General features: G+C 28.7%; 1 protein-coding gene across 2 annotated transcripts in view; it reads left to right on the forward strand.

Moving 5' to 3' along the window:
- LOC136079893 (uncharacterized) overlaps positions 1-25,515 on the forward strand; it is a 70,241-nt gene that overhangs the window by 42,399 nt on the left and 2,327 nt on the right. For both annotated transcript variants that reach the window (XM_065796566.1, XM_065796567.1), the window contains exon 5: positions 10,765-11,328. In XM_065796566.1, coding sequence (XP_065652638.1) covers positions 10,765-11,328 — 564 coding nt within the window. The remainder of the gene's footprint in view (positions 1-10,764; positions 11,329-25,515) is intronic.

Consider the following 25,515-nt stretch of genomic DNA (forward strand, 5'->3'; position numbering starts at 1 on the left):
TGATGGCTTGTCAGTTTTTTGAGCCTCTGGCATGGTGTTGGGTTGGGGAATGATAATTGGCTGCAACATTATAATAGTTTACCCTTACTTCTGTCAGGTCAGGGTCACAATGATCACCCTGGCACTTGTAACATTTAATCCAGTGCAACCTGTCCATTATTTCCTTTTATAAGCAAACGTTTTTATAGGTTGAGTAAATGCTAGAGTTGGTGTAATTGGATCTGGCTAATATGTTTTAAAAGGTCTTCTAGGCAAAAGAGGTTTGCAGAAAATTTCTGTTGACCAGCCTTCACCCCTTTTTCATCTGTTAGGCTGGCTTGTACCTTTAATGACTTTACATCTCTTTTTATTATCTCCTAATGATGGTACAGTTCTCAGCTAAATGGTTCTGAGGCCAGCTGGTAGTAAGGTTTCCCATACCCTGTATCTCTCAGACAAATTAATCCCATTAACAGCTGTAAAATATCTAGGTATTAACAGAGCCATTTTATACATAGATAGTTTCCCTGTTAGTGTTTGTGTTTATTGTTAAGGCCACTTACAAAGTCTTTTTTTTCAACTTGGGTTGATTAGCAGAGGCATCTACATAGCTTGTTCCTTTCTGTTTGTTCAAATATTTTGAATTCAGCTGTTTTGTTTTTGGATTTCAAAGTAGATGACTATTATCCTTTTATTTGTAAAAATTTCAAGATTTATATGATTGGCCTGGGCTCATACTATACATGTGTGTTAATTAAACTATTTTTTTCAAAATCAGGTTTGAATCTTCTGGCTATTATTTCGTCTCTGCTGATAATTGTGCCTCCTCCTTGTGTAATTTCTTGGATTCGTGCAGACATTAAAGCTTTTATTTATTCTTTTTAGTCACATAGTTACATAGTCACCTTCTTGTGCTGCAGTTTTTAATCATAATTATTTCTTTCATCTTTTTTACAAGATCAGTTCTCTTGAAAACAAACTTCTTTTTAGAGGGAGAACTCAATTCAAAAGATTCTTGAGACTTTTGGAAAATAACAGTTTCATCAACAGAAAGTATGTAATCTCTAATTCACTGTTCTGATCTTATTAACTTTATTAAGGATATTTCAGAACTACTTGCAAAGAACTTTTTCTCTGATTCCTCTCTTAAATATAATGACCACCCTTCTCCTGTCATCTCAGAGATACAGATTGACTCATCATTTAGCAAAGTCACATCCTTTTTCTGTATCTGATTCTTCATGCAATAAAAACTTTTATTCATTTAGTTTTTTCCCCATACTTCTATGCTTTGGAACTCTCAACTATCTTCATATTTTATTGACTCATACAACCTTGAGAATAGTTTTAAAATCGTTTGATCATTTCTTTTTAAAACCAGAATTAAAGTTTTGCTTGAAAGACAACAATCTTCATTTTCATTAACTTTTAGGGTGCCTTGGTCCTGTGTTTTTACTAATCTATATTAATGATTTTCCTGATTTACATTTAAAGTAGCTCATTTTTTTAATAACACAACTAATGGCACAACTATATACACTAGTCTTGACAAAAAGTCATCATCTGTTGATCACTAAGAACAGTAAGCTGATCTTGAGTGTGATCTTTCCTCAGTATCTTTTAAAAGGTCAAAAAATGTATTGAAAATGTACTTAGATGCAAATGTAGTTATGCTCTAGTTTTCATGCTGAAGCCTTTGTCCTATTATTGCTTTCACTTTTCTTCAAACAGTTGTAGCTCAAAGGAGCTATTATCTCTTGTTCCATTCACCAAAACTCAATCTTGTGTGACTTGTCATTCAGCAAAGTCGCATTTTTATGTTGTATTATTATGTTATCTATTTTTTGTGTTTTAAAAACATTTATATGTTTAGCCTTTTGCCACCTTAGAATTCTCTTTTGCCTTCATGTTTTTATTAATATACATTTTTTATTATTTTTTATTTTTAATTATCATTTTTTATTAATTTTTTTTGCTTTCTTGCTCTTTTACTCCTTTTTTTTTTTATAACTTTATTCAAAAAAACTTTCGACTTATTGGTATCCTCATTATAAATAAATTATTTTTAAAAAAATGTTTATTAAGAGCTTAGATCATAACTAAATGCATCTGGTGCTACGAATGTTGCACTAAAATGTTTAAATTTATCTTTGTTAGTTGTCAACAAATTGTTCTGAGAATGAAAAGAAAAAAGATAAAACTAATAATGATCTGTATGGCACTTTGATCTCTTAATTTAAAAATCAAGATGCATGTTTTAATCCAATCAAAACAAACAAATTATTGGCACTTTTTTAATAATCACTGTTGTATAGTAGTATCAAAAAGTATCAGTGCAAATACAATCTGATAGATTATTAGTTCAAATTTGCAATCCACTCTATAATCCAGAATTAATTGGATTTTCATTTAAAAAGTTGCCAAATCTAGCGAATTGATTGTAGCTCACCATTTCATTAACTACAACTCTAAACACTGGAAGCCAAGAGTACTGAATTTAATACTGGAATAAGCGAAGACTATATCAATCAACATTTTCATTTAACCCCTTAAGAACCAATATTTTTTCAAGTAAATGCACCAAAAAAATCAATTTTTTTTTTATGCTTAGAACTTAGATATTGACATATTAAGAATAAAAAAAAAGTCTGTTATAAATCTAAATATTATTAATTTTATTGATTCTTAGTTGATTTAATATAATAATATTGTTATAAGATTATTTTCACGAATTATTTTGGGCTAATACATAATGAAACGTAAAATATGTGACCGCCCGAGTTATCACAGGTTTGGTCTTTTTGGACCATATAGCATGACCCGAGATATCTTGGGCCTGGTCCTTAAGGGGTTAGCTTTGTTACTGCTACCAGGTGCTTTGTTTACTTTTAGATAAAATGTTTTGGTTTTTACTTTATAATTTATTTAACTAGGATTATTTTAAAAAGAAAGCTCTTTGTTAAATTCTCTGAATGTTATTTTACGTTTATATGGTTTATGAACTTTACAGATACATGATCTTCAATGATATCGTGTGCTAAATATTTTTAGTAGTCAAATTCTAAGTTTGTCAACAAAATATAACTTTTCCAAAAAACTTTTCTACAGGCGGACTAACACGAAACATGATTTGCAGATTATCAAAACTTTAATTTTAAATATAATTAAATTTATTATTTATTATACTTCATGTCATTCATACTTGATGTTTTTATTATTTTGTGTTTTTTATTGGAGAGCCTGTGGAAACTTGTTTAATGATAAGAAACTGTTTCTCTCATTTATGTCTTTTTAAAGGCCAGACCAAGCGTTGAACCTCAGGTTTTAAAAGTCAGCACTACTGACTACTAACTACTGAGCCCTTTGAACCACAGATATTTAACAGGGTTCCCACTCCTCCTTAAAAACCTTAAATATCCTTAAAAAAAAAAAAACTCCTTAAAAGTCCTTAAATAACCTTAAAATAAGTTAAAATTTGACTGCTCTCCTTAATTTCTCCTTACTTTCTTTTTTTTTTATCATCTAGGAAATTTTATTAAAGCAAATGGATTATACTTATCTATAGAGAAGCATAGTTACATCTTTGATGAGTTAAAATCCTATACTTTTGTTTGTATATATATGATATATATGTATATGTATATATACACACACATATATATCATATATCAGCCCTCTGAGTATTAGAGTAAGTTTTTTAATGTATTTTTTTTGGCTTTTTGTATTTAACTTTCACTTTCTTTAAATAATTTTATTTTGTTTTTTTAACAAGTGAGCACCATGCTATAAGGGATAAGTATTTATTGACCCTCCTTTTTAATTAAAGCTATATATATAAATATATATATATTAATATATATATATATATATATATATATATATATATATATATATATATATATATATATATATATATATATATATATATGTATATATATATATATATATATATATATATATATATATATATATATATATATATATATATATATATATATATATATATATATACTTTAGGGAAAAAACCATTAGCAAGATGTTAAACAAACTTCATATTAAAAAGATTGTTATATTTTTTTCACTAATTATCTTAAGATGCCTAAATATAAAAGTTTCCGGAATATTTTGTTAAATAATGATAGTTATACTTCTTGATTTCAGAAAGATAAATATACCAGCCTTGCAAGATGCAAAGTTTGTTTTAAGTTGTTCTCATTAGCAGGCATGGGTATAAAGGCTCTTTTACCCATTTTACCTGTTGAAAGTTTCCGTATCTCTGCATTCCAGATTTTACCAATGCCCAATATAAATTATTTTGCAATAATCAAAATTTTTTCGTGCTTTTTTAAAATTTGAATCGTGCAAATTTGATTTTTTAACTATAACTTTAATTAAATAAAGCTAAATATTAAATAATCACCTAAGTACCTTAGATGTATAAATGCATTGATGGAAAAACTTGATTTATCAAATTGTGCAAAAAATCTGTTTCAGCAGAGAAAAATATTTTTTATGGTTTAACCACACTTACGGAGTGCAAAACTTATTAAGAATTTTAAAAAACCATATTGGTAACTCTAGGAAATTTCTATACTATAATTTTGCACTTTGCTACACACCTAGATCTTGAATAAAGTGTTTAATATTCCTAATAAGTTCAAAAAAATCATATATTCAAATGTGTAATTGTATGAAATAATATGATGTAAAGCGATTGGCTTAAGAGGGTTATGTTGTTGTGTTCAAAGAAACTTTGCAATCAGTACCACAAAAGCCTACCTGATCAAAGCAATGTATCATTTCAGATATGCTTCAGAAGGAAGCAGTTTTGAAAGCAGAATTAATTTGGTATTTAAATATTGTTCAAAGCAAATACTCTTTTAGATCAAATGAGAATAAGTCTAAACAATTTGCTTTGATGTTTCCAGATAGCAAAATTGCCAGCGACTTTTTATGTGGTCGAACAAAATCTGGCTATATTGTAACTCATGGTCTTGCCCCTTATTTGAAAAAAATTCTGATAAAAGATCTTACCCTGCTGGATAACTTTGTATGTCTTTTTGATAAGTCTTACAATAAAGTTGTAAAGAAAGGTCAAATGGACTTACATGTGCGCTATTGGAATCAAGAGAGGAATACTGTTTGTACAAGATATTATAGTTCAGAGTTCATGGAAAAAGCTGCAGCCCCAGATATTCTAAATATGTCCTGCATGACTGGTTTAAATGCTGAAAAAATGCTTCAGGTTTCTATGAATATCTCTAATGTAAATAAACTGTTTTTGGAAATGCTCAACAAAGAATGTCATAACAATGAATTAAATACACTCATTGATGTTGCCTGTGGTTTACATACTATCAATGGATCCTTACAAACTGGTGCTAAAGCTACAGATTGGAACTTAAAGAAGTTAATGTCTTCAATGTACTAAATGTCTTCAATGTACCAAAGTCCATCAAGAGCAAGTGATTATGAAAGAATAGCTGAGACAACATATTTTCTTTACATATTTTGTGGCACTCAATGGGCTAAAAATCAAAGTGTTGCCGAAAAAGCAATAGAGGTTTGGTCAAAAGTAGTCTTGTTGACTACTGGAAGTCTTTACCAAAGAGTAAGCAACCTGGACTTGTTAAATCAGGGCAAAACACCAACTTTGAACATCTAAGTACTCAAACAAATAAAGTTTTAGTTCCTTTAGCGTTGAAGTTTTTTGAAGAAATTAGTGGCAGTCTAAATACATTCCTTCGTAGGTGATATTTGATCCAAATGCAATTTTATTGCTTTTTATGTAATATAATTTGTTTTATTAGAAAAGTATAGAAATATTCTGAGATATTCTTTTCATATTATTTTTAAAATTTTGAGAAAAAATCACAAAATGTTATTTTCAATCTTGCATTTTTTTTTCTTCTAGTTTCTTTTCAAACAAATAAACCAATGGCTCCTTTTCTGGTGGTGACTCTTGAAGAACTATTATGCAACTTTTATGCGAAGTTCATCGGTTAGATGTTTCTTTTAAATGACAAAACTACAACGTCTTTGTTAAAAATAGATTTGTTTAATTACACAAACTGGCTTTCAACCAGCAAGATTAATGTTAGTTTTTCATTGAAGGATTATCTGCAGGAACTCAAGAGTAAGACAAAGATTACTGATGTTCAAATGAACAAGTTCAAAAAGGAAATATGTAATTTTGGTGTCTCAATGTGAACTCATATTATTGGGAAAAGCCCTTTGTCTTCACTAGTTGCTTGCTGTCTGGTGTGTATTTCTCCATCGTTTATGGTTGAATATCACAGAAAAGTGTGATTATTTTTTTGACAAACTGTTGATGAAGCTTGTTACTTTCAAGAAAATTAGAGCTTCTGTTGATTTTTTAGCTAAGAAAGAATATTCCAGGTTCTGTAAAAGTGTGGTCGTTGATAACAAAAGTATTTTTGACTTTTGACAAAGATATGGATTGTTTGGACTACTTTTTGTGGGAATACAATGATTTAAAGATGTATGCAAATCTACAGCACATTTTCAAATTGTCCTCATTTTATTGCCTGGACAAGCTCTAGTTGAACGTGGTTTTAACAGCAACCAAAGTCTGAAAAATGACAATATGTCCCAGACACAATCTCTTTACGTTCAATCCAAGATTACCTCACATTTCATGGGTTCATGGCTCATGAAGTTGAAATAACAAAAGATTAATTAGACTACTGCAAACAAAGAAAGAAGTATTTTGATGATCAATGTTCAAAAGTCCTGTCTATAGAAAAAACATTGAAAATGGAAGCAAAAGGAAAAGTTATGGAAGATATTGAAATTGTCAATACTTAAATTTGAAAGACATTATCTATAATTGAGAATTTAAAGAAGTTATCTGATGAAACTGGATTCTGTGCTGAAAAAAGAATAGCCATAGGTTTATGCCTTGAATATAAATGTTTTTTTAGTTTATATCACTAAATGTAATGTCATTATTTAATGATTCCTTTTCCATTTCGATGACATTAAAGCTGATATATCATAATCTAATTCATTAAAAAGAGCCACTTGCAAAAAACAAGAGTTAGTAGAGAAGCTATATGTTAAAAAAAAGAAACTTGTTGGAAAAAAAAAAAGAAATTATATGTTGACGACGATGATATATATATATATATATATATATATATATATATATATATATATATATATATATATATATATATATATATATATATATATATATACACATATATTTACACACACATATATATATATATATATACATACATATATATATACATATATATATATATATATATATATATATATATATATATATATATATATACATATATATATATATATATATATATATATATATATATATATATATATATACATATATATTAGGGTGGTCCTTATTTATAAGGAAAAATTTTTTTTACGAATTGTTTTGAAATTATTTGCCAGAATGTACCTTTATATACGACATGAAAATATACCAAATTTCAGCTCAATCGGTTAATATTAACACGTGCCGTATCGACGCTGAAGTTGTGAGATTCAATGTAAGGCAGTTACCTATAAGAACGACAATGTACGCTCGACTGTAAACATAAAATCGCGCTTTTTTTTTTAAATTTTAGTATAAAAACATACTCATTAAAATGAAAACGTAAAATAAAGATATAGTTTATCCTAATACCATATTTTTTATTTATTGAAATGATACATCCACTTCAGATACATATTTTGGATTAAAGTAAGCCTCCTTTTGTGGCGACTGGGAACTCTCTCCGGTACTCCTGAACAACCTGAATCAAATAAAAATAATATTGAATGTGTTTTCTAAACCTAGCCTATAGAATGTGTTCAAGAAAAAAATAACAAAAAATTAAATTTGTTTATACATACCTGTATCAAAAATTGTTTTTGATGCTCATTTTTCGTCATTTTTTCATTGTAATCCTCAATCAACTTCACTCCTCTTTCTGCAATATCATTTGTACATTTTAAGGTTGAAATGATATTTTTCCCTGTGCCATAATCCTCTCTGTTTTCCCAATTCAGCGGATTGTCCTGAAGATATTCAAAACAAATACCGAATCGTTTAAATAACTGAAGTGAATTGGCGGACAATAATTCAGTTGGTAGATCTTTTTGAACAAAATTTTGGACATCTCGGATTTGCAACGATAGTTTTTTCTCAATGACTTCTGTCTCTTCATTTTCTTCTTCTTTTTCATTCACAGTCTCTATGTTTTTACTTGCACATTCCATAATTTTTTGAGCCATTCTAATTTTTTTAACTCTCTCAATTCTATCGTCAAATATTGCCATGGCAGCACACTCTTCACTTAGATACCATAAATGGTTTAAAAATTTTGTTATTGCAATGGTTGCAATGTTTTCATTAATATTTTTAAATTTAACCAATTTTCTCAAAAAATATATATCATTTAGGGGAGCTCCTGTAGTATTCGTTGCTGAAAACCAGGCCTCTACATAACAGTATACAATGAAAACGCAAATTTCTGCATTCAGTTTTAAATTATCCTTTCTCATTTTCATTTGATCGCGAAATAAAAAAAGTTTTAAACAATAAATCGCTTTAGACATCCATCTCGCTAAATGATATGCACCGGGAGCCCTAAAACTCACATTTGTTTTATCTCCCAAAATAATGAGCGTCAATTGCAAAAACTCTTTGTAGTCATCACGTGGTTGCTCTTCTGCAAGTTTCTGTTTCTCATTTTTTGTGATATCAGGCAATAATTTGGAATCCCAATGCACTTCCATAAAATTTGCATCATTTCCTACTGATTTTATTGATGAATATTTTATTTTCTGCAAAATCTCTCTATTTCTTTTGATAGACGATCTATTGAGAACAAACTCGGTGATCTATATTAAGAGCTTCTAGGATGGCAGAAATAATATGCATTGCATCCCTGTCACTCACTTTACATTTGTCCAAGGCAGCGGCCAGGCGAGGTGTCATTAACGTCTTTCGTCCTTTCTTGTTTGAAGATGGACCCTGTTCAGATTCCGATATTAAATATGTGTCATCTTCACTGTTCTCTTGATTTTTCACTTTTTTCTGTGAATCTTCGTTTTCTTTATCTTCCATTTCAAAATATGCAATCAAACAACTAGAATTTTCCAACAAATCTTCTTTTCTTTTCAACTCTGCAGCTCTGCGTTCTTCTTTCCGCTTTTCCTTACGTAATAATTTGATATTTACTCCCAACATACAACCTACTCTACCTTTCTCCCTTTGCTTATTTAAAAATTCTCTATCTTCGGCGATTTTAATCTCATTTAATGCATTTAAGGTGGCAATATTGAAAAGGTTGTCTAAATCTTCTTTAAAATCATTTTCTTTTTCTCTCTGTCGTTCAGTATCTCTATTTTTAGATTTTTCTAAATTTCTGACATTATCGTACAAAGATTTTAATTTCGAAATACAGTTTGAACGGTTTTGAACTGGGATTTTTGCTTTTTTCCAAAAAACGACCACTTCATCAACAACTAAAGCACTGCTGTCATTAGGATTTAAATTTACCACTCTCATTTTATAAAAAAGTACACTCAAAACATCTCGTTTACATGGTAATTTACTACCGCAGATTTGATTTTTCATCACTCCAGCTAGATAAATATTTTTCTGAAAAGTGGACATTTTAGCACTTTTATCAATTACTTATATAGCACGTCTTTTCTTATGCACTCCATGTACGAAACTAAAACGAATGTAGCATTGAACAAATAATATGTAAAAACAAAATTGACTTGTAGAGACTTGAAGTTGCGCTTGTAGCGAATTCAGAATGCACTTAGTGGTTAGTTGCGCATAGCATCGTCATAGCATATTAGACAGTCAGATGCATGAAACTTTAAGGCCAATGCGGCACGTGTTAATATTATCGGATTGAGCTGAAATTTTGTATTTTTAATGTTTTGGTGTAACTGAACAAAATCACAAATAATTTTGAAAAAATATGAACTTTCGAAAATAAGGACCACCCTAGTATATATATATATATATATACATATATATATGCATATATATATACATATATATATCTATACATATATATATATATATATATATATATATATATATATATATATATATATATATATATATATATATATATATATATATATATATATATACGTAAGTGTATATATATATGAATAAAGAAAATATCTTTATATTATCATGTATTATATTGTATACTTGAAAGAGTGCTCAATAGATAAACTAGAGCTATATAATAAATATATGTATATATATATATATATATATATATATATATATATATATATATATATATATATATATATATATATATATATATTCATTTATAATAGTTTATCTATTTGTATTTAAAATTTATGGAAAAAAGAAAGATTCTGTTTTTAATATAATTGTTTTCTCCTTAATTCTCCTTACTTTTTCCTTCAAAAAGTTGTCGTTCGCGAACAAATCTCCTTAAATATTAGGAAAATATCTCCTTAAATCTCCTTAAAATCCTTAATTTTAGCCCCAGTTTTAATAGTGGGAACCCTGTTTAAAGTCAGCCAGTCTCTTACCATGGACCAACAGTTAATCTAAACTTGAAAAAGTAACTTGATATTGAAACCTAAAATGCAAAATAAAATAACTCAATTAGCAAACAATTAGCATAAACAATTACATTATCACATAATTGAACTTATTAAAATAAACTTAAATATTATTCATTATACAATATTGTTTAAATTATTTATTCAGATTTTTCTCATTTATTATTTACACTTTAGATTTATCTCCAAAGCTTCAGAAGCATATTGCTAATGATGACATACAGGAAGATGATAAGTACTCTAAAGTTAATGAAAAGATGATCTCCATTGTAAAGAAGGATATCAGTTTTGAGATATCTTCTGAAACAAATCATACCAATGAAAACTCAGGCCAAATAATAAACACAGAATTTCATGTACAACATCCAGACTCTTGCCAGATTTCTAATGATCATATCTCAGAATCACTTTCGACTAATGCTTTGTTGAACAACTCAGAAAATGATATTATAAATAGGGATGTTGAAGAAAGTTTAAAGTTGAAAAAGGATATTGCATTATTATACGCAGTTGTAGTCAAGTCTAAAAAAAAAGAGAGAACTAATGAATTTGATGCATTAGATTCTAAAGAAACACACTCTAGTGTATCAACTTTAGATATTAAAAATGGATTTTCAATTTGTTGTAATGAGAGTTCTCACAGTGACAATAATTTTGGCTGTGGTAAAGGCTCAAGCTTAGTTGATTCTCCTTATATTTTATGTTCTGACACAGTAACTCTATTTCCTTCTGAATTTTCAGGTAAATTTTGAAAGTATTTTGTAATATTTTGATTTTTTTTTAAATAAAATTTTCCTAACTTTTTTGAATATAAAATATAGAATATAAAAATATAGAAATGTAATTAAAAATATGATTAGAATATTAATAATAAATTAATAAATAAGTTTAAACATAACTTATACAAAATAATAAAATATAAAGATGAATAAGTTTCCTTGCAGAAACATAGATACAGTATTGTGCAAATTAGTTCGGACAGTGGTTGAAATAACACAATTATTTGCCACATTGAAGTTTTATTCAAAAAAAACATGCCAATGGTAAAAATATGATAAGATTAATAAGAAACATGACCTCCTTTTGCTTTTACAAGCATTTGAACACGATTTGGCATGGATTCGACCAAAGTTGAACACATTTTAGTCACTTGCTCATCATGATACCAGGTCCTAATTACAGCACTAATTAGCTTTGCCATTGTCGAACAGTCTTCTTTCAGGAGTCTTTGTTTGATTATAGCCCATAAGTTTTCAATGGGATTGATGTCTGGAGAATTTCCAGGTCAGTCTAAAATCTTGAGTCCACTTTCTTCAAAGAATGTGTGCATTTTACGTAAAGTAGGGCATGGTGCGTGATTCTGCTGAAAAATGCCATCTCCACCAGGAAAGTCCCTTGTCATACTAGGAAGCAAATGAGTCTCCAAAATAGCCTTGTATTTATCACTATTCATCATTCCCTCTACGTTAATGAGTCGTCCAAGGCCTTTAGCACTAAAACTATCCCAAAACATCTTCTTAGGCGGATGTTTGGGTGCTTGTTGAATATGTCCTGACCGAAGTGCTTCACCTTTGCTTCGTCTCACAAACTTTGACCTGTAGCCATGGACTTCAAAATGCGGTTCGTCGGAGAATACTACTTTTTTCCAGTCGTCTGCTGTCCATTGAGAATACCTACGTGCCCATTGAAGACGTTTTCTCCCCATAACCGAATTCAATAACTATTTCTTTAGAGGTTTTCTGGCAAATCTGCCAACTTCAAGGAGCCTTCCTCGGAGAGTTGAAGAAGAAATATTTACGCCTGATGTGGACAAATCTCTCTGAAGGTCTGCACTTGTTTTCTTAGGATTCTGTATACTTTCTCTGATGATAACTGTATCATCGCGAGGTGTTGTCTTGCGTTTTCTTCCACATCTTCCTTGTTGCAGTGTTGAAGATTCACCAGTGTCTTTTTTTCTTTTCAAGATGTCACCAACTGTTGACTTGGCCACCTTCATTTTCTTAGAAATCTGTCTAATGCTCAAACCAGCATGTTCTTTAAGAGCTATAATGCGTGCACGTTTCTTGGGAGTGATGTCCATTGTGAATACGAGGTGAATAATCCGTCACAACCTTCGTCACAACCTTTCTGCACAAAACCTGGAGTAGCACTGAAGCCACTAATGCGTTTGCTAGAATGTCTTCCCAGCAGCAAAGAATTGCCAGACACCACTAGACTACAGTAAAACACTTATTTATCTGAAAAAACAAGAGAATCTTTAATATCATAGCTCAAAGTTAGGCTTATTGTGAAAATTATTCCAATTTTGCCACTGTCCAAACTAATTTGCACATTACTGTATATGTCATATATGGTATTTAATTAAAACAATTTATATTTTCAAATTTCTATTTAGCTTTACTCTATTTTATTTTTTAATTTTGCTTTATTTTTGCTTTGCATTTTTACTTATTCGATTCTGCTTCATCATCATCACTATCACCATCATCATCATCATCATCATCATTATCATCTTCATTGTCATCATTATCATCATCATCATCAATTGATGTTAGGACCAACCTTAATTGGTGTAACACACACGCCACTGCACAGTGGCCAGGTAGTGGACAAAACTTATATGTAATTTGTTGCTTAGTTGCATATTAAATGAATTAAAATATATCAAGCTGATTTATATATATATATATATATATATATATATATATATATATATATATATATATGTATATATATATATATATATATATATATATATATATATATATATATATATATATATATATATATATATATATATATATATATATATATATATATGTATATTAAAAATAAGTTTGGGTTTAGAAGTTCATTAATTGCTGTTTATTTTTAAGTTGAAAATTTATATAGTATATAGTTATGATATGTTATAATATATATTTTATCTAGTTTACTTTTACAATATTTAACATACTTCTGGTAAATCTTCATTAATTTATCAATAGTTCAAAGTTTGATACAAATATAAGTTAAATTAAGCATTTATTAATGTTGAAATACCATAGTTTTTACATTTTACTCATTTTTCTAAACTGTTCATAAAAAACTAAATAATAATAGTCTAAAATTAGTAAATGACAGAACTGGCATTCAGAGGCGTAAATTAAGTCTTGAGGCCTCTAGGGCAAGCATATACATTGAGGCCCCTACCCCTAATTCTTCTATTAAGGTACTTTTAAAAACAAAAAATTTAATGACTTTAAAAAAAAAGTTTTGTTAAAAATTTATACTAGATTATATTGCAAATATAATTTTGTCATAAACAATCTAATGTAATAATTTTAATTTTTCTGCGCAATTTTAAATGGGCAAATTTTTCTATAACTCTAAGTTTAACGATTTTGCAATTTTCAATAGATAAAAAACTTTTAAATAAAATAGATAAATAAATATACATTTTCAATATATGAAAATATTGAAATAAAATAGATAAATACTTAAGTCTATCATAGTATTTCTCAAATAGTTTTAAATTAAATTCATTTTAGAAATGCTTCTTTCATTTGATGCTACTGATATTGGTAAAATTAAATAAATTAAAGCCGCAGTAATACTTTAATAGTCTAATGTTAATCCCCATTTTAAAATTACCTCCGATAATTCTTTTATATCAAACATTTGTTAACCTCTTCCGCCATGTTACTGTTGTTTCTTAATTCCATCAATTCATATTTTAAACTTAGTGTAATAAAGTTTGCATATTTTTTTGTAAAAATCTCGAGATGAATGAATAATTTCCGAATCTTTACATTCTAACAAATAAGATAGTTTAATAAGCTAAAAAGTTGTCTAAAGTTCAAATGTAGATTTAAATCTTTTCCCAAGTTGAGATAAAAGCAAATCAAAAGTTTTCTAATAAATGCTGTCAATAAAAATCTGTTCTTGACATTTGTTAAAATTTTCTTTAAAATGCGGTTCATCAAAAAATGTCTTACATGTTGGTGTTCATGTTATAAAATCAGTTGTAATTTCTGCAATTTTATTTGCATCACTCTTAAATGAGTCATAGTTATTTTTAAGTATTTTAAGTGTGTCCATGCATTTTTCTAACAAAGAAATGGCTTCCTATAAATTTGTATTCTTTTTTTTGAAGAAGTATTGCGTTATATTCAGAACTTATTGTGTTAGATTCATTTAATATTCAACTTTTAAATTGTAAAATAACAAAAAATTAATGTTGAAATCGATTTTTTTATTTTCAAAGCTTGTGTTCTTCTGATTTTTGAGAAGTCAAAATAATTTTATAGAGTGCTCTAAGTATATCTATAAATCTTGATTTAACAGCATAAAGAGATTTTTTTCAGCCCATCGAATTAGATTGAGTATTTTTAATCAGTATTAAATATAAAATCACTTTTATCAGTAAAAGAAGACAATATGTCTTATCTGTTTATGCTTAAACCGAAAAAATATATATATTTTGTGTACTCTTGCAAAAAAAGTTGATATTTCTGGAATATGTTTTATGATGTCATTTATCACTAGATTAAAGTTATGCGACTTACAATGAATATAATTAGCATTTGGTTGAAGTTCTTTTTAACACCATCGCGTATTCCTGGCATAAAATTGATGCTGTCATAACCTTTCCTAATCAGTTTATCGATAGAAAGTTGCCTTTTTTCTACAGATTGTATTGATATATTTTTAATACCTGTAACATCTCAGGAGTTTACTTGTTGAAATCCGAAAATGATTCTTTTATATGTACTTTTGATAGAAGTCCGTTGTCATCATATTTAATTTTAACATATCTGAAGACTTCACTTAACGTATTCTTTTTTTTTTGAGTCAATTATTATGTCTGTCATGATGTGTGTCGAAAATGGGGCAGATTTTATTTTTTCTGTTGTTTCTTCTTCTACCATACTTCCAAGGCACTCTATCATTTCATTTTGTATTGTGCTACTCATATATTTGTCTCTTATGGTTTATTTAATAAATGTTTCATGAAGGATCAAATTCTCCATGAATAGAAGCTATTTCTTGAAAATTTCTGTTATGGTTCTTCTGATAATTTGTTATGACCGCAAAATGCCATGTTACTTCTAGATAATTTTAGGGTTATTGGAAACAATTGATGCAGAGCTTCTATCCAAAATCCTTTTTTTTATTTTAGGAGGTTTTCTGCTGCCATATCAAAACCTTTGTTATTATTTAAATGTTATATGTCAAACAGGTTGATAAATCATGTTTTTCAATTTTTGTAGATAAATTTTTTAAGTTTCTAATACCTTTACATCAATTTTTATTATTTTTGTTTTCCATTTCAAACATCCAACAAGGTTTGCAATAAACAACATCTAATTTAATTGAATAGCTAAGCAAAGCTCTAATTGATTTTCCCATTGCAGATTGTTTAAAAAAGTATGTTGAGGAAAAGGATTGATTATTTTGATTTGGATCACGTGGAAAATTAAAATTTTTTAAATGCTTAGGACCTAAATGGATAAAAAATTTCTTTCCATTTTCACAAGTTTTTTCGATATAGTTGTACAAATCAAAGTTATTAAAATTTAAGTTTGTATCAAGATGATCAACCTGTTCATTAATATAAATTGACGATTGTAATGATTCATTTTTATTCTTTAAAACATCTTTTACTTAATGCACAAGTATGCACTGTGCATTTGCTATCTTCAAAGCTTGTCTATATGACTATGGCACAATTATTATCATTGTTATTAATTTTGTTTCTTTACTTAATGAAGATATAGATGGTTTATCAGGAGAATAAATCTTTAATTAACAAAAGTGAAGTAAGTACTGATGGTACTTACTTCACTTTTGTTAATTAAAGATTTATTTTCCGTTTGAAAAAATGCATCAATTTTTGCATGTTTTTTAATTAAATCTTGCTTTTATTTGGCCCTTTTTTTTATTGAAATTCCAGTTTCAAATTTTCTTTTTATATACATTTTGCAATATTGCTCACAATATAAATATAAGAATGTTTTAACTTGTTCTCAGAGTTTTAGTGCAACAAACACTGTGTTTAATAAGAAAAAGAATTTTGATTTTTGTTTGTGAGGTAAAAAATTGGTAAATACCACTAATATTAACTCTGTAGAATTATTTTATCAAATATTCAATTCGCTAGTTTTTATTTCAGGCAGGCGAGGTGTTAATTTTTTTCTGAATATTTTGAATTATATTAGCAAAAGCAATAAGCAAGGAAGGTGGGGGGCCAAGGCTCAGTAGAAATATTAATAGTAATTTTGGCATAACTGTTAATAAAAGGTCTGCTCTTCCAATAAATAGTGTATTTTTGTATTGGATTTCTATGAATAACTAATTTTCCAATTGTATTTACATTAATTCAAGTAAAAATAATAAAATTAATCCATGGAAAATGTGACTTGGGAATTATGACTAGCTTGATGATTTTAATAGTTAAGATGTTTGTATTAGACAAATCTTAACCGAATTCGATACTTAGTTTTTCAAATTTCTAATATAAGATTAATATAACAATTGTCTTGATAAGTCTTTATTATGCTTTAATCAATCAACTAAAATGTTTACAATGTTTTTAAAAAAGTTTATTGCTTCTTGAGCTGCTTCAGATTACACACTAATATGAAGAGATATTGAGTGAGTGTAAAAAAGCTCTTATGAATACTTGCTGGCATGATGTTCCATGGAAATAAATTTACATACATGCAAACAACTAGCAAACAATACTCTTAGAGGTTATTAGCATCATTATTTAGACCATTTGATAGTGATGTACCGATAGCACGTTTTCAACCGATGCCGATGGATGGGAAAAGACTAATACCGATGCCGATACCGATGAATTAATTAATTATTAAAATTTTAAAAATATAAAACCATAAAACTTAAAATCATGTAATCTTTTTCATGGAATCAGTACTGGTAAACAAATACTTGGACCAAATCAGAGCCCAACCATTATTTTAAAAGATATTAAAAAAACTCAGTTAAAAAATATACATTTTTTTAGTTTTTTTAACTATGAAAAGAAAACTTCCACAAAAAAAAACTAATTTAGAGGAACGCTTTTTATTTTAAAAAGAAAATGATACTCTCATAAGCAGTTGTTTTTTTTATTATTCTGATTCACTCCCAACAAGGCTGCAAGCAACCACTATTAAGTTGGGTGTTACTAGAAAAAAAGAAAAGAGTTAAAAAGCAAGGAAATGTTTGACAGAAGACTTAAAAAGTTGAAGGTTATATGAGTCAGGAAAACATAAAGATGGTAGAGAGTTCCAAAGAGTTAAAGTGCAGGGGAAAAAAATAGACGAATAAAAGTTTTTGGAGCATGCAAGGACAGATACAGTAAAAGAATGAGACTTTGATGAATGATGAATCAAGCAAGAATGAATTTTGGTTAATGGAAGTAGAGATAAAAGCTCCTTTGAGCCTCTATCTCTAGTTTCATCAATGTTTACAATGCATCTACGGGTCCAACTATGTTTACAATGCGTTTTTGGATCTTGTTTAGAATAGAAAGAGCATCATTAGAAGAACCAACTTAAATATGACAACAGTATTCCATACAGAAATGAAGTGATTTGAAGAGGTGAATGAAAGAGAGAATGGAATCAGAAGAGAGAAAATAGCAAGCACAATAACGAGAACCTTAGCAGATGCTAATATAGCAATTGATTGTATATATGTTTTCCATGAAAAGTCAGTAGTAAATGTTAATCCAAGAAAATGTAAAAAAGAGGACTCAGTGAAAGAGTCACCATTCATCAATATAGAAATGTCAACTGTACTGCCTTTTGTTGGAGTTAAAATTTAGAAGCCACTGTGAGCCCCTATCTGTTACAGAAGTGAGATCAGATTTAAGATTGGCTGCCTGTTCTAACCAATCAAAAAGAAAAGTCTTTTGTCAAGACAGGATTATAAAGTTGAGTCGTCAGTAGAAAGAGCTACTTTAGATGTAAGATTGTCTGGAAAATCACTAATGTAGATAAGAAACAAAATAGGACCAAGGATAGAACCTTGAGGTATCCCAGGCCAACACTTTTATACATAAAATGAATAAAAGTGTTGGCCTTCGAGGATGACTTTAATAAAGTGGTTAGAAAGAAATGATTTAATAATCTCAAAAACATACTTAAATACACCCTATAAAACAAGCTTTTGGAGAAGACCAAACTGCCAAACTTTGTCGAAACCCTTAGATAAGTTAGTCAAGATCTTACTTAGAGTTCTTTATTAATTTATTAGTAGTTTAGATATATAAACAACAATCGTATGTTGTTTAGATATCTAAATTATTTTTAGATAATTAAGTTGTTTTTAGAATAATTTTATTTTGTGATGTTCCATCCCTGTTCCATCCCCACCACATCCCTGGTAGTACAGTGCTTAACTTGTTTCACCGTGCAGCGGCCTTGTTTGTCAAGGTTTGTGTTTAGAAGTTATAAAGTTGAGAAAGGATTGTAACCATGACTAAAGTAGCCTCCTCAACTAAATTGGCCTTCATGGCCTTGGGGAGATGAATTAAAGTAAAAAAAAATAAAAAATTAAAGTATAGAAATATAGTAAGCTATACTTGAACACATATAGATAATAATCCTTAAATAGATTACTTTTAAGTATAACAATAAAACAATACAAAATAAAATTATTCTGAAAGCAAGGTGGTATTAAAAGTATAATTACATTCATCTGTAAAATTAAAACTTAAAAAACATCTTAAGAATAAACAATATTGCCTGTAAACAAAGTCAATATAAACAATTTCTCAACAAAATTCTAAGTAATGCATAAAGTTTAATTTATTTATTATTTAATTATTATCATAATGCAGGATAAAAATATTAAAATACCATTGGTTAGAAAATCAGTAAATTAACAAAAAAATGCCAATGCCGATTAAGCTGATGGAGATTAATCAGTACATCATTACTATTTGATAATGTACCTAGGATTAAAAAAACTTGTGAGGAATAGTTTTTAGTAAACCAATTACTTTTTATACTTTTACAGATTCCCTAAAGAGACAATGTGTAGTGTTTTCATCATTTCTTGTGCCAGAGCCACTAACTTTAGACATGTCAACTATCAAGTTAAACTCCATATACTCTCCATTTGTCAACAGCTCCACATGCTCTCCATTTCTTTATCTTTAGCTTGTAGGCATTTTGTAGAAGCATTCCATGCATCTTATCCAGGTATGTAATGTTGACAAGTCATACTTAAGTTCAGTTTGAATTAATTTGGTTTATAGTTAACAATGAAATTAATGAATTTTTTTTGTTACAAAAAATGTTACAAAATAACAAATTAATGATTTTCATTTTTTGACAAATTTAGAAAAATCTAAGAAGTATAAGTACATGTACAAAGTATACTGTGCATAGCACAAATAAACACTGCAGCTAGCAAAAAATGTTGATGTTATGCGAATTAGGTACCTAAAGCAACCAAATAAAATCTTTAATAGTAGTACTGCCCACACAAAAATTTACGTGACAAATTTAGTGTATATATTAATAATAAAAAATTTGCAATTACCTATAATAGCTTGTTGCTATGCAAAATTATGTATCCATGGCAACCAAATAAAAAATACACTAACTTTACTTGAAGCCCAGACCTCATATTGGTATTCCTACCAAGTTTAGTTGATATAAATAATTGATAATTAACTTATACTAAATTATAAGTTTTGTCTCATAATTTATTATTCTCGCCTACTGTGCATTAACCAATAGCTTATTTCTATCAAGTGGCTCAACAAAATAGCCTATTTCTATCTAATAGCTTATTTCTATCTAGCGACTCAACAAAACCCAACTATGTTATGTTGTATTTTAGAACAACTTTGTCTTATTAATTGCTTAGTTCACGAATATTAGTGGCACCATCACTATAAAAATTAGCATTTCTTCCTAAAGAAAATAAATCCAACATTTTTTATAAATTGAAAAGTGCAAGCTGTATTGTTTATTACATGCTATAAACAGTCCAAAACTTTATCCCAACGCAGTGTTCAGGATCTCAAGGAAGATTTTAAATATCACATTTTTCAACATTTATAAAAGCAACATTTATAATAGCATATAAATGTTCAGGCTAAGTTTGTTAATTATGGATTTTCCCAAAATGAATTTTAAACCAGAAGTTTTTTTTTTTCTCAGAACATCTTCGCTTCCAACAAGGCTGCAAGCAATGACCAATAGAGTTGGATGTTACTGGAAGAAAAAAGATAAATATTATAAATATTATAAATATTGCAAATTACATGAATTAGGAAAGCAAGATAAAGGAAGCAAATTCCAAAGAACTGATGTTCGAGGAAAAAAACTAGGCAAATAAGAGTATTTTGAGCATTTAGGAACAGTCACAGAAAAAGGATGAGACTTAATTGAATGACGAATAACACGAGAATGAATTTTAATAGATGGCACAAGAGACGCTAGCTCTTGAGAGCAGTGTCCATTATAGTATTTGTAAAAAAGAAAAAGAGAAGTAATATTACGACGATGTGATAATGGTTGAAGGTTGGCTGCAAGAGTAGGTCCAATTATGTTTACAATGTGTTTTTGCATGTCGTCTAAAAGAGAACGGGCATCACTCGAAGATCCACTTTAGATATGCCAACAGTATTCCATACAAGGATGGATTTGAGATTTATAGAGATAAAGAATAGAATACTGATGTAAGAAAGTATCAAGCTTTATAAAGAGATGCATCCTTAGCAGATGCTAATTTTGCAATCGATTTGATATATGATTTCCAAGAAAGATTGGAACTAAGAGTTAATCATTGATGATGAAGGATAGATGACTTATCTATTACATTACCTTTCATATATATAGGAAAATCTAAATTGTTGCGATAATGATTAGCTGAAAGAAATTGACTTAAAATTAACCAGCCACTGATAGCCACATGCTTTAGTAGAAGTGAGATCCTTTTTATGCTTCAATGCCCTCCAAGCAATCAGAAAGTGTTGGCTCTTTATCTAGACAAGAATAAATGGTAGTAGCATCAGTGAACATTGCCAACTTAGAAGTGAGAATTCTGGAAGGTAGTTAATGTAAATTTAAAAAGTATAGGGCCAAGGATAGAACCTTGAGGAACCCCTGCGGTTACAGAAAATCAAGAAGAGTGCTGTCCATCGAGGAAAACTTTTATACTACGATTCGTAAGGAAAGGTTCAATAATCTTAAATATGTTACATGATACATCCTATAAAGAGAGGTTATGGAGAAGACCATAAATGTCAAACTTTTTCAAAAGCTTTAGAAACATCAAGAGGGATAGCCTTTATCTCTCCACATCTATCTAATGCAAGACAAAATCTATCAGGTATTACCGTTAACAAATCAGCAGTAGATGAGAAGATCGAAAAACCATATTGATGATCAGAAAGTAAGTTTTTAAATTCAGAGATTAAGTGTTTGTTGTATTACCACTCAAAAACTTTGAATATGATAGGAAGAAGGCTAATAGGACGGTAGTTAGACAAGTCAGATCACTTTCCAGAATTAATAGATATGGAAGTAATGGTTAAGTTTGGAAACTGCAGTATGATACTGCACAATGATAGGAAAACCATGGATTAGAGTGAGGCTTGACTTGAAATCTTCAAGAGAAAATAAAAGATGTCAGCCTGATTTCAAGAAGTTACATAAGAAGCACATTGGTCAGCAGGAAGATTAAAGATTTTTACCCAAGAGCCATCACGAAAATCCTGGAAATAATCCCAGTCAGCTTTAAGGTTGTTGTATGAGGTAGATAATAGGGGGATTCTGATAATAAAGGAAAATGAGATAATAGTTTTAGAGAGATCAAACCGTGATCAGAAGCACCCAAGGGTGAATGTGGAAGAACTGAGCACTAACTAAGATCAAAAATGATAGTCGAGTATAGAAAGTAAATGATTCTGATTTTCTTGAAGGTGAGTGGAAAGTTGACTATTTGTGTTAGAGATTGAGAAAGGCAAAAGTTATGGGTCTTAATGCCTGCAGAGTTACTGACACTGGAACAAAATTATTCAGAGTGATATCAAAATCACCAACAGCAACAATATTGGTTGAAATATAAAAATAAAGGGCTTTGTCAATTTGATCATAACTAACATTGAGAAGAATGCAGGTTTAAGATGAAGTAGAGGAATATAGAACAAAGAGAAAGTTGATCGCGTGAAGTGGTGCTAAACAAAAGCACATGAAAGAACAGTAGACTCAAATCTAATTTTGTGACAAATGGGGGAATTCTTGAGTGACTCTTGGAGTGGCTATTTGTCTTTACAAATTAAAGGAAGATAACCATCAGCACCAAGGTCACAAAATAAGACAGCTGAACTCAAATTAGTATCACAAAGAGCAAGTAGGTCTGGTCTTGTCTAGGTGAACTCTGCAAGTGATAAGACTCAACAGAGGAAAAATGACTTCGAAGACCACAAATATAAGTGAGTGATAGATTTGGAGAACTTGGTTATGACAATGGTTTTTGTATAAAATAAAATTAAAATTAAAACAAAAAAACGAAAAAATTTGACTTTTAAAAAAGATAATTAAAATAAAAACGGCATAACGAACATTTTTATTTAAATTTTAAATAAAACAAAACAGCAACAAAAAAATGTTAAATTTTAAATAAACTAAAAAAAAAAAACAGCAAAACGTTTTATATTCTAAATAAATTAAAATAAAAACGAAAGTTTTTATTTTAATTTATTTAGAAAAAGTTTTTTTAAAAATTCTAAATAAAATAAAGATAAAAACAGAAAAACAAAAGAGCATAACGAACGTTTTTAATTCTTAAGAAAGTAATATAATGAATAGTAATGAACCCGGAAAACTTTATGTTTTATTTAAATTCACAATGAAAAAAATGAAAATAAAACAGAAAAATGAACATGTTTTAATTCTAAATAGGAACCTTTTATTTAAATTGTAAGCAAACAATTAAATTAGAAATGGAAAAACTATTTTTTTATAAATTCTAAATAAAACAATTTAAATAAATTTTGCAAAAATAATGTTTAATCAAATTCTTAATGAAATGGTAAAATGTTGGGTTCGTTTTTCAAGGTTTCAAGCAAATGTCTACGTTAGAAAGAAAAATCGGTATTAACCCCTGGTGACAAAAATTTGGCACAAAATAAACACAGACAGTAATAGTACAACTAAAAGTTTAATGATCAAAAAATATTGTACAGAATATTAAACAATATATTAATTTTTTATTTTCGGGACTGCAATAATGATTTCTCGCCATTACGACATACGGCAACTTTTTTGTATACATGTTCACACATGCCTTGTACAAGATTTATATTAATTTTTTTTAAACAAGAATGGATTTTTTTTGCAGCTGATCTTCACTTTCAGCTTCCTAATTGTTTTCATACACGTAGCCTTTAAGGATTGACCAGAAATCTTCAATTGGTCGTAATTTTGGGACACATGCTGGATTATCAAATTTTGTTACATAACAGATATTTTTCTCATCGAGGTAATTGGTCACACTTCTAGCATAATGTGAAGAGGCCAAGTCAGGCCAGAATACATAATTACCATCACTGTGATGTTTGTGATAAAAGGAATCAATCGTTTGATGATGCAATCATTTTTGTACACTGTTTGGTTAATTGCCAGTCTCGCAGGAACAATAAATGGTTTCGAGATCCACGAGGGGATATGGTAATCCACACAAGAATTTTTTTTTCAAATTTGCTTTTGCGCTTATATTTTACATTTTTTGGTGCATTTTTTGCGTCATCTGAGTAAAATCCAACATTCGAATTTTTATTTGTATGTTTAAATGTAAAATAAGACTCATAGTCAATGACAAAGGCGCGGTTTCTGAATTTGCAACAAATTCTTCCACACTTCAGTTGCAACTGCTTTAACTGTTTCTCAGTGCGATCAGGGATTTGTTTTTTCTTAAAATAACAAATGTTTGTTTTGTTTTTTATTGTTTTTACAATGTAGGAATGATCACACTTGAATTTATTTGCAGTTTTTCTTGTTGAAGTTCCAGACCGGTTGTTCAAAAGACCTTTCAGGCGATTGATGTTCCCAGCAGTCATAATTTTTGTTCTTCCACTTTGCCATATAATATTTAATGGTTCTTTCAGGGTGATTAGAGGCAACAAAATACTCTACGGTGCTCTTTATTTTAGTGTTAGGACTTGTTCAATTAATGTAGTTGACTTCATTTTTGGATAACTTTTTTATTAATTAATCTAAGTAAACAAAACTTTCAGTAAAAAATAAGTAACACTTTATAAACAAAATAACTAAAAAATTAAGACTGGATAACTAAAAATTCAATAAGTTTTAGCTTATCAAAGATTGGGCCAAATTTTTGTCACCAGTGGTTATGCCAACCTAAAATAAGTTTAGGTCAGCAATTTTCTGCCGACATCATTTTTCCTTATCTCATGTGCTGATATATAAATATATATATATATATATATATATATATATATATATATATATATATATATATATATATATATATATATATACATAAATTTATATATAAATTAGTAAAAACACTTATCTAATTTTTGATTACTTCAACACTGTGTTTCACCATCAGTAGGTTCATCAGGAAGAATTCTTCCTGATGAACCTACTGATGGTGAAACACAGTGTTAAAGTAATCAAAAATTAGATAAGTGTTTTTACTAATTTATTATTGCTCTGTTCTTTTAGAACATTGAGCACTCTATTTGTAGAATACACTAACATAATTTATAAATTTATATATATATATATATATATATATATGTATATTTATGTGTATATATATATATATGTATTTTTTTTTTTTAAATTTAAAGAAACCAAGTTTCAGAAAAGATAGAGATGTATGTATTAAGGTCTTTATACTTACTTTTCATATATCATTCTTACATACAACACTTTAAATTACAGGGCTTAA

The sequence above is a fragment of the Hydra vulgaris genome, chromosome 04, assembly GCF_038396675.1.
Source record: "Hydra vulgaris chromosome 04, alternate assembly HydraT2T_AEP".
In the NCBI taxonomy this organism is placed as follows: Eukaryota; Metazoa; Cnidaria; class Hydrozoa; order Anthoathecata; family Hydridae; genus Hydra; species Hydra vulgaris.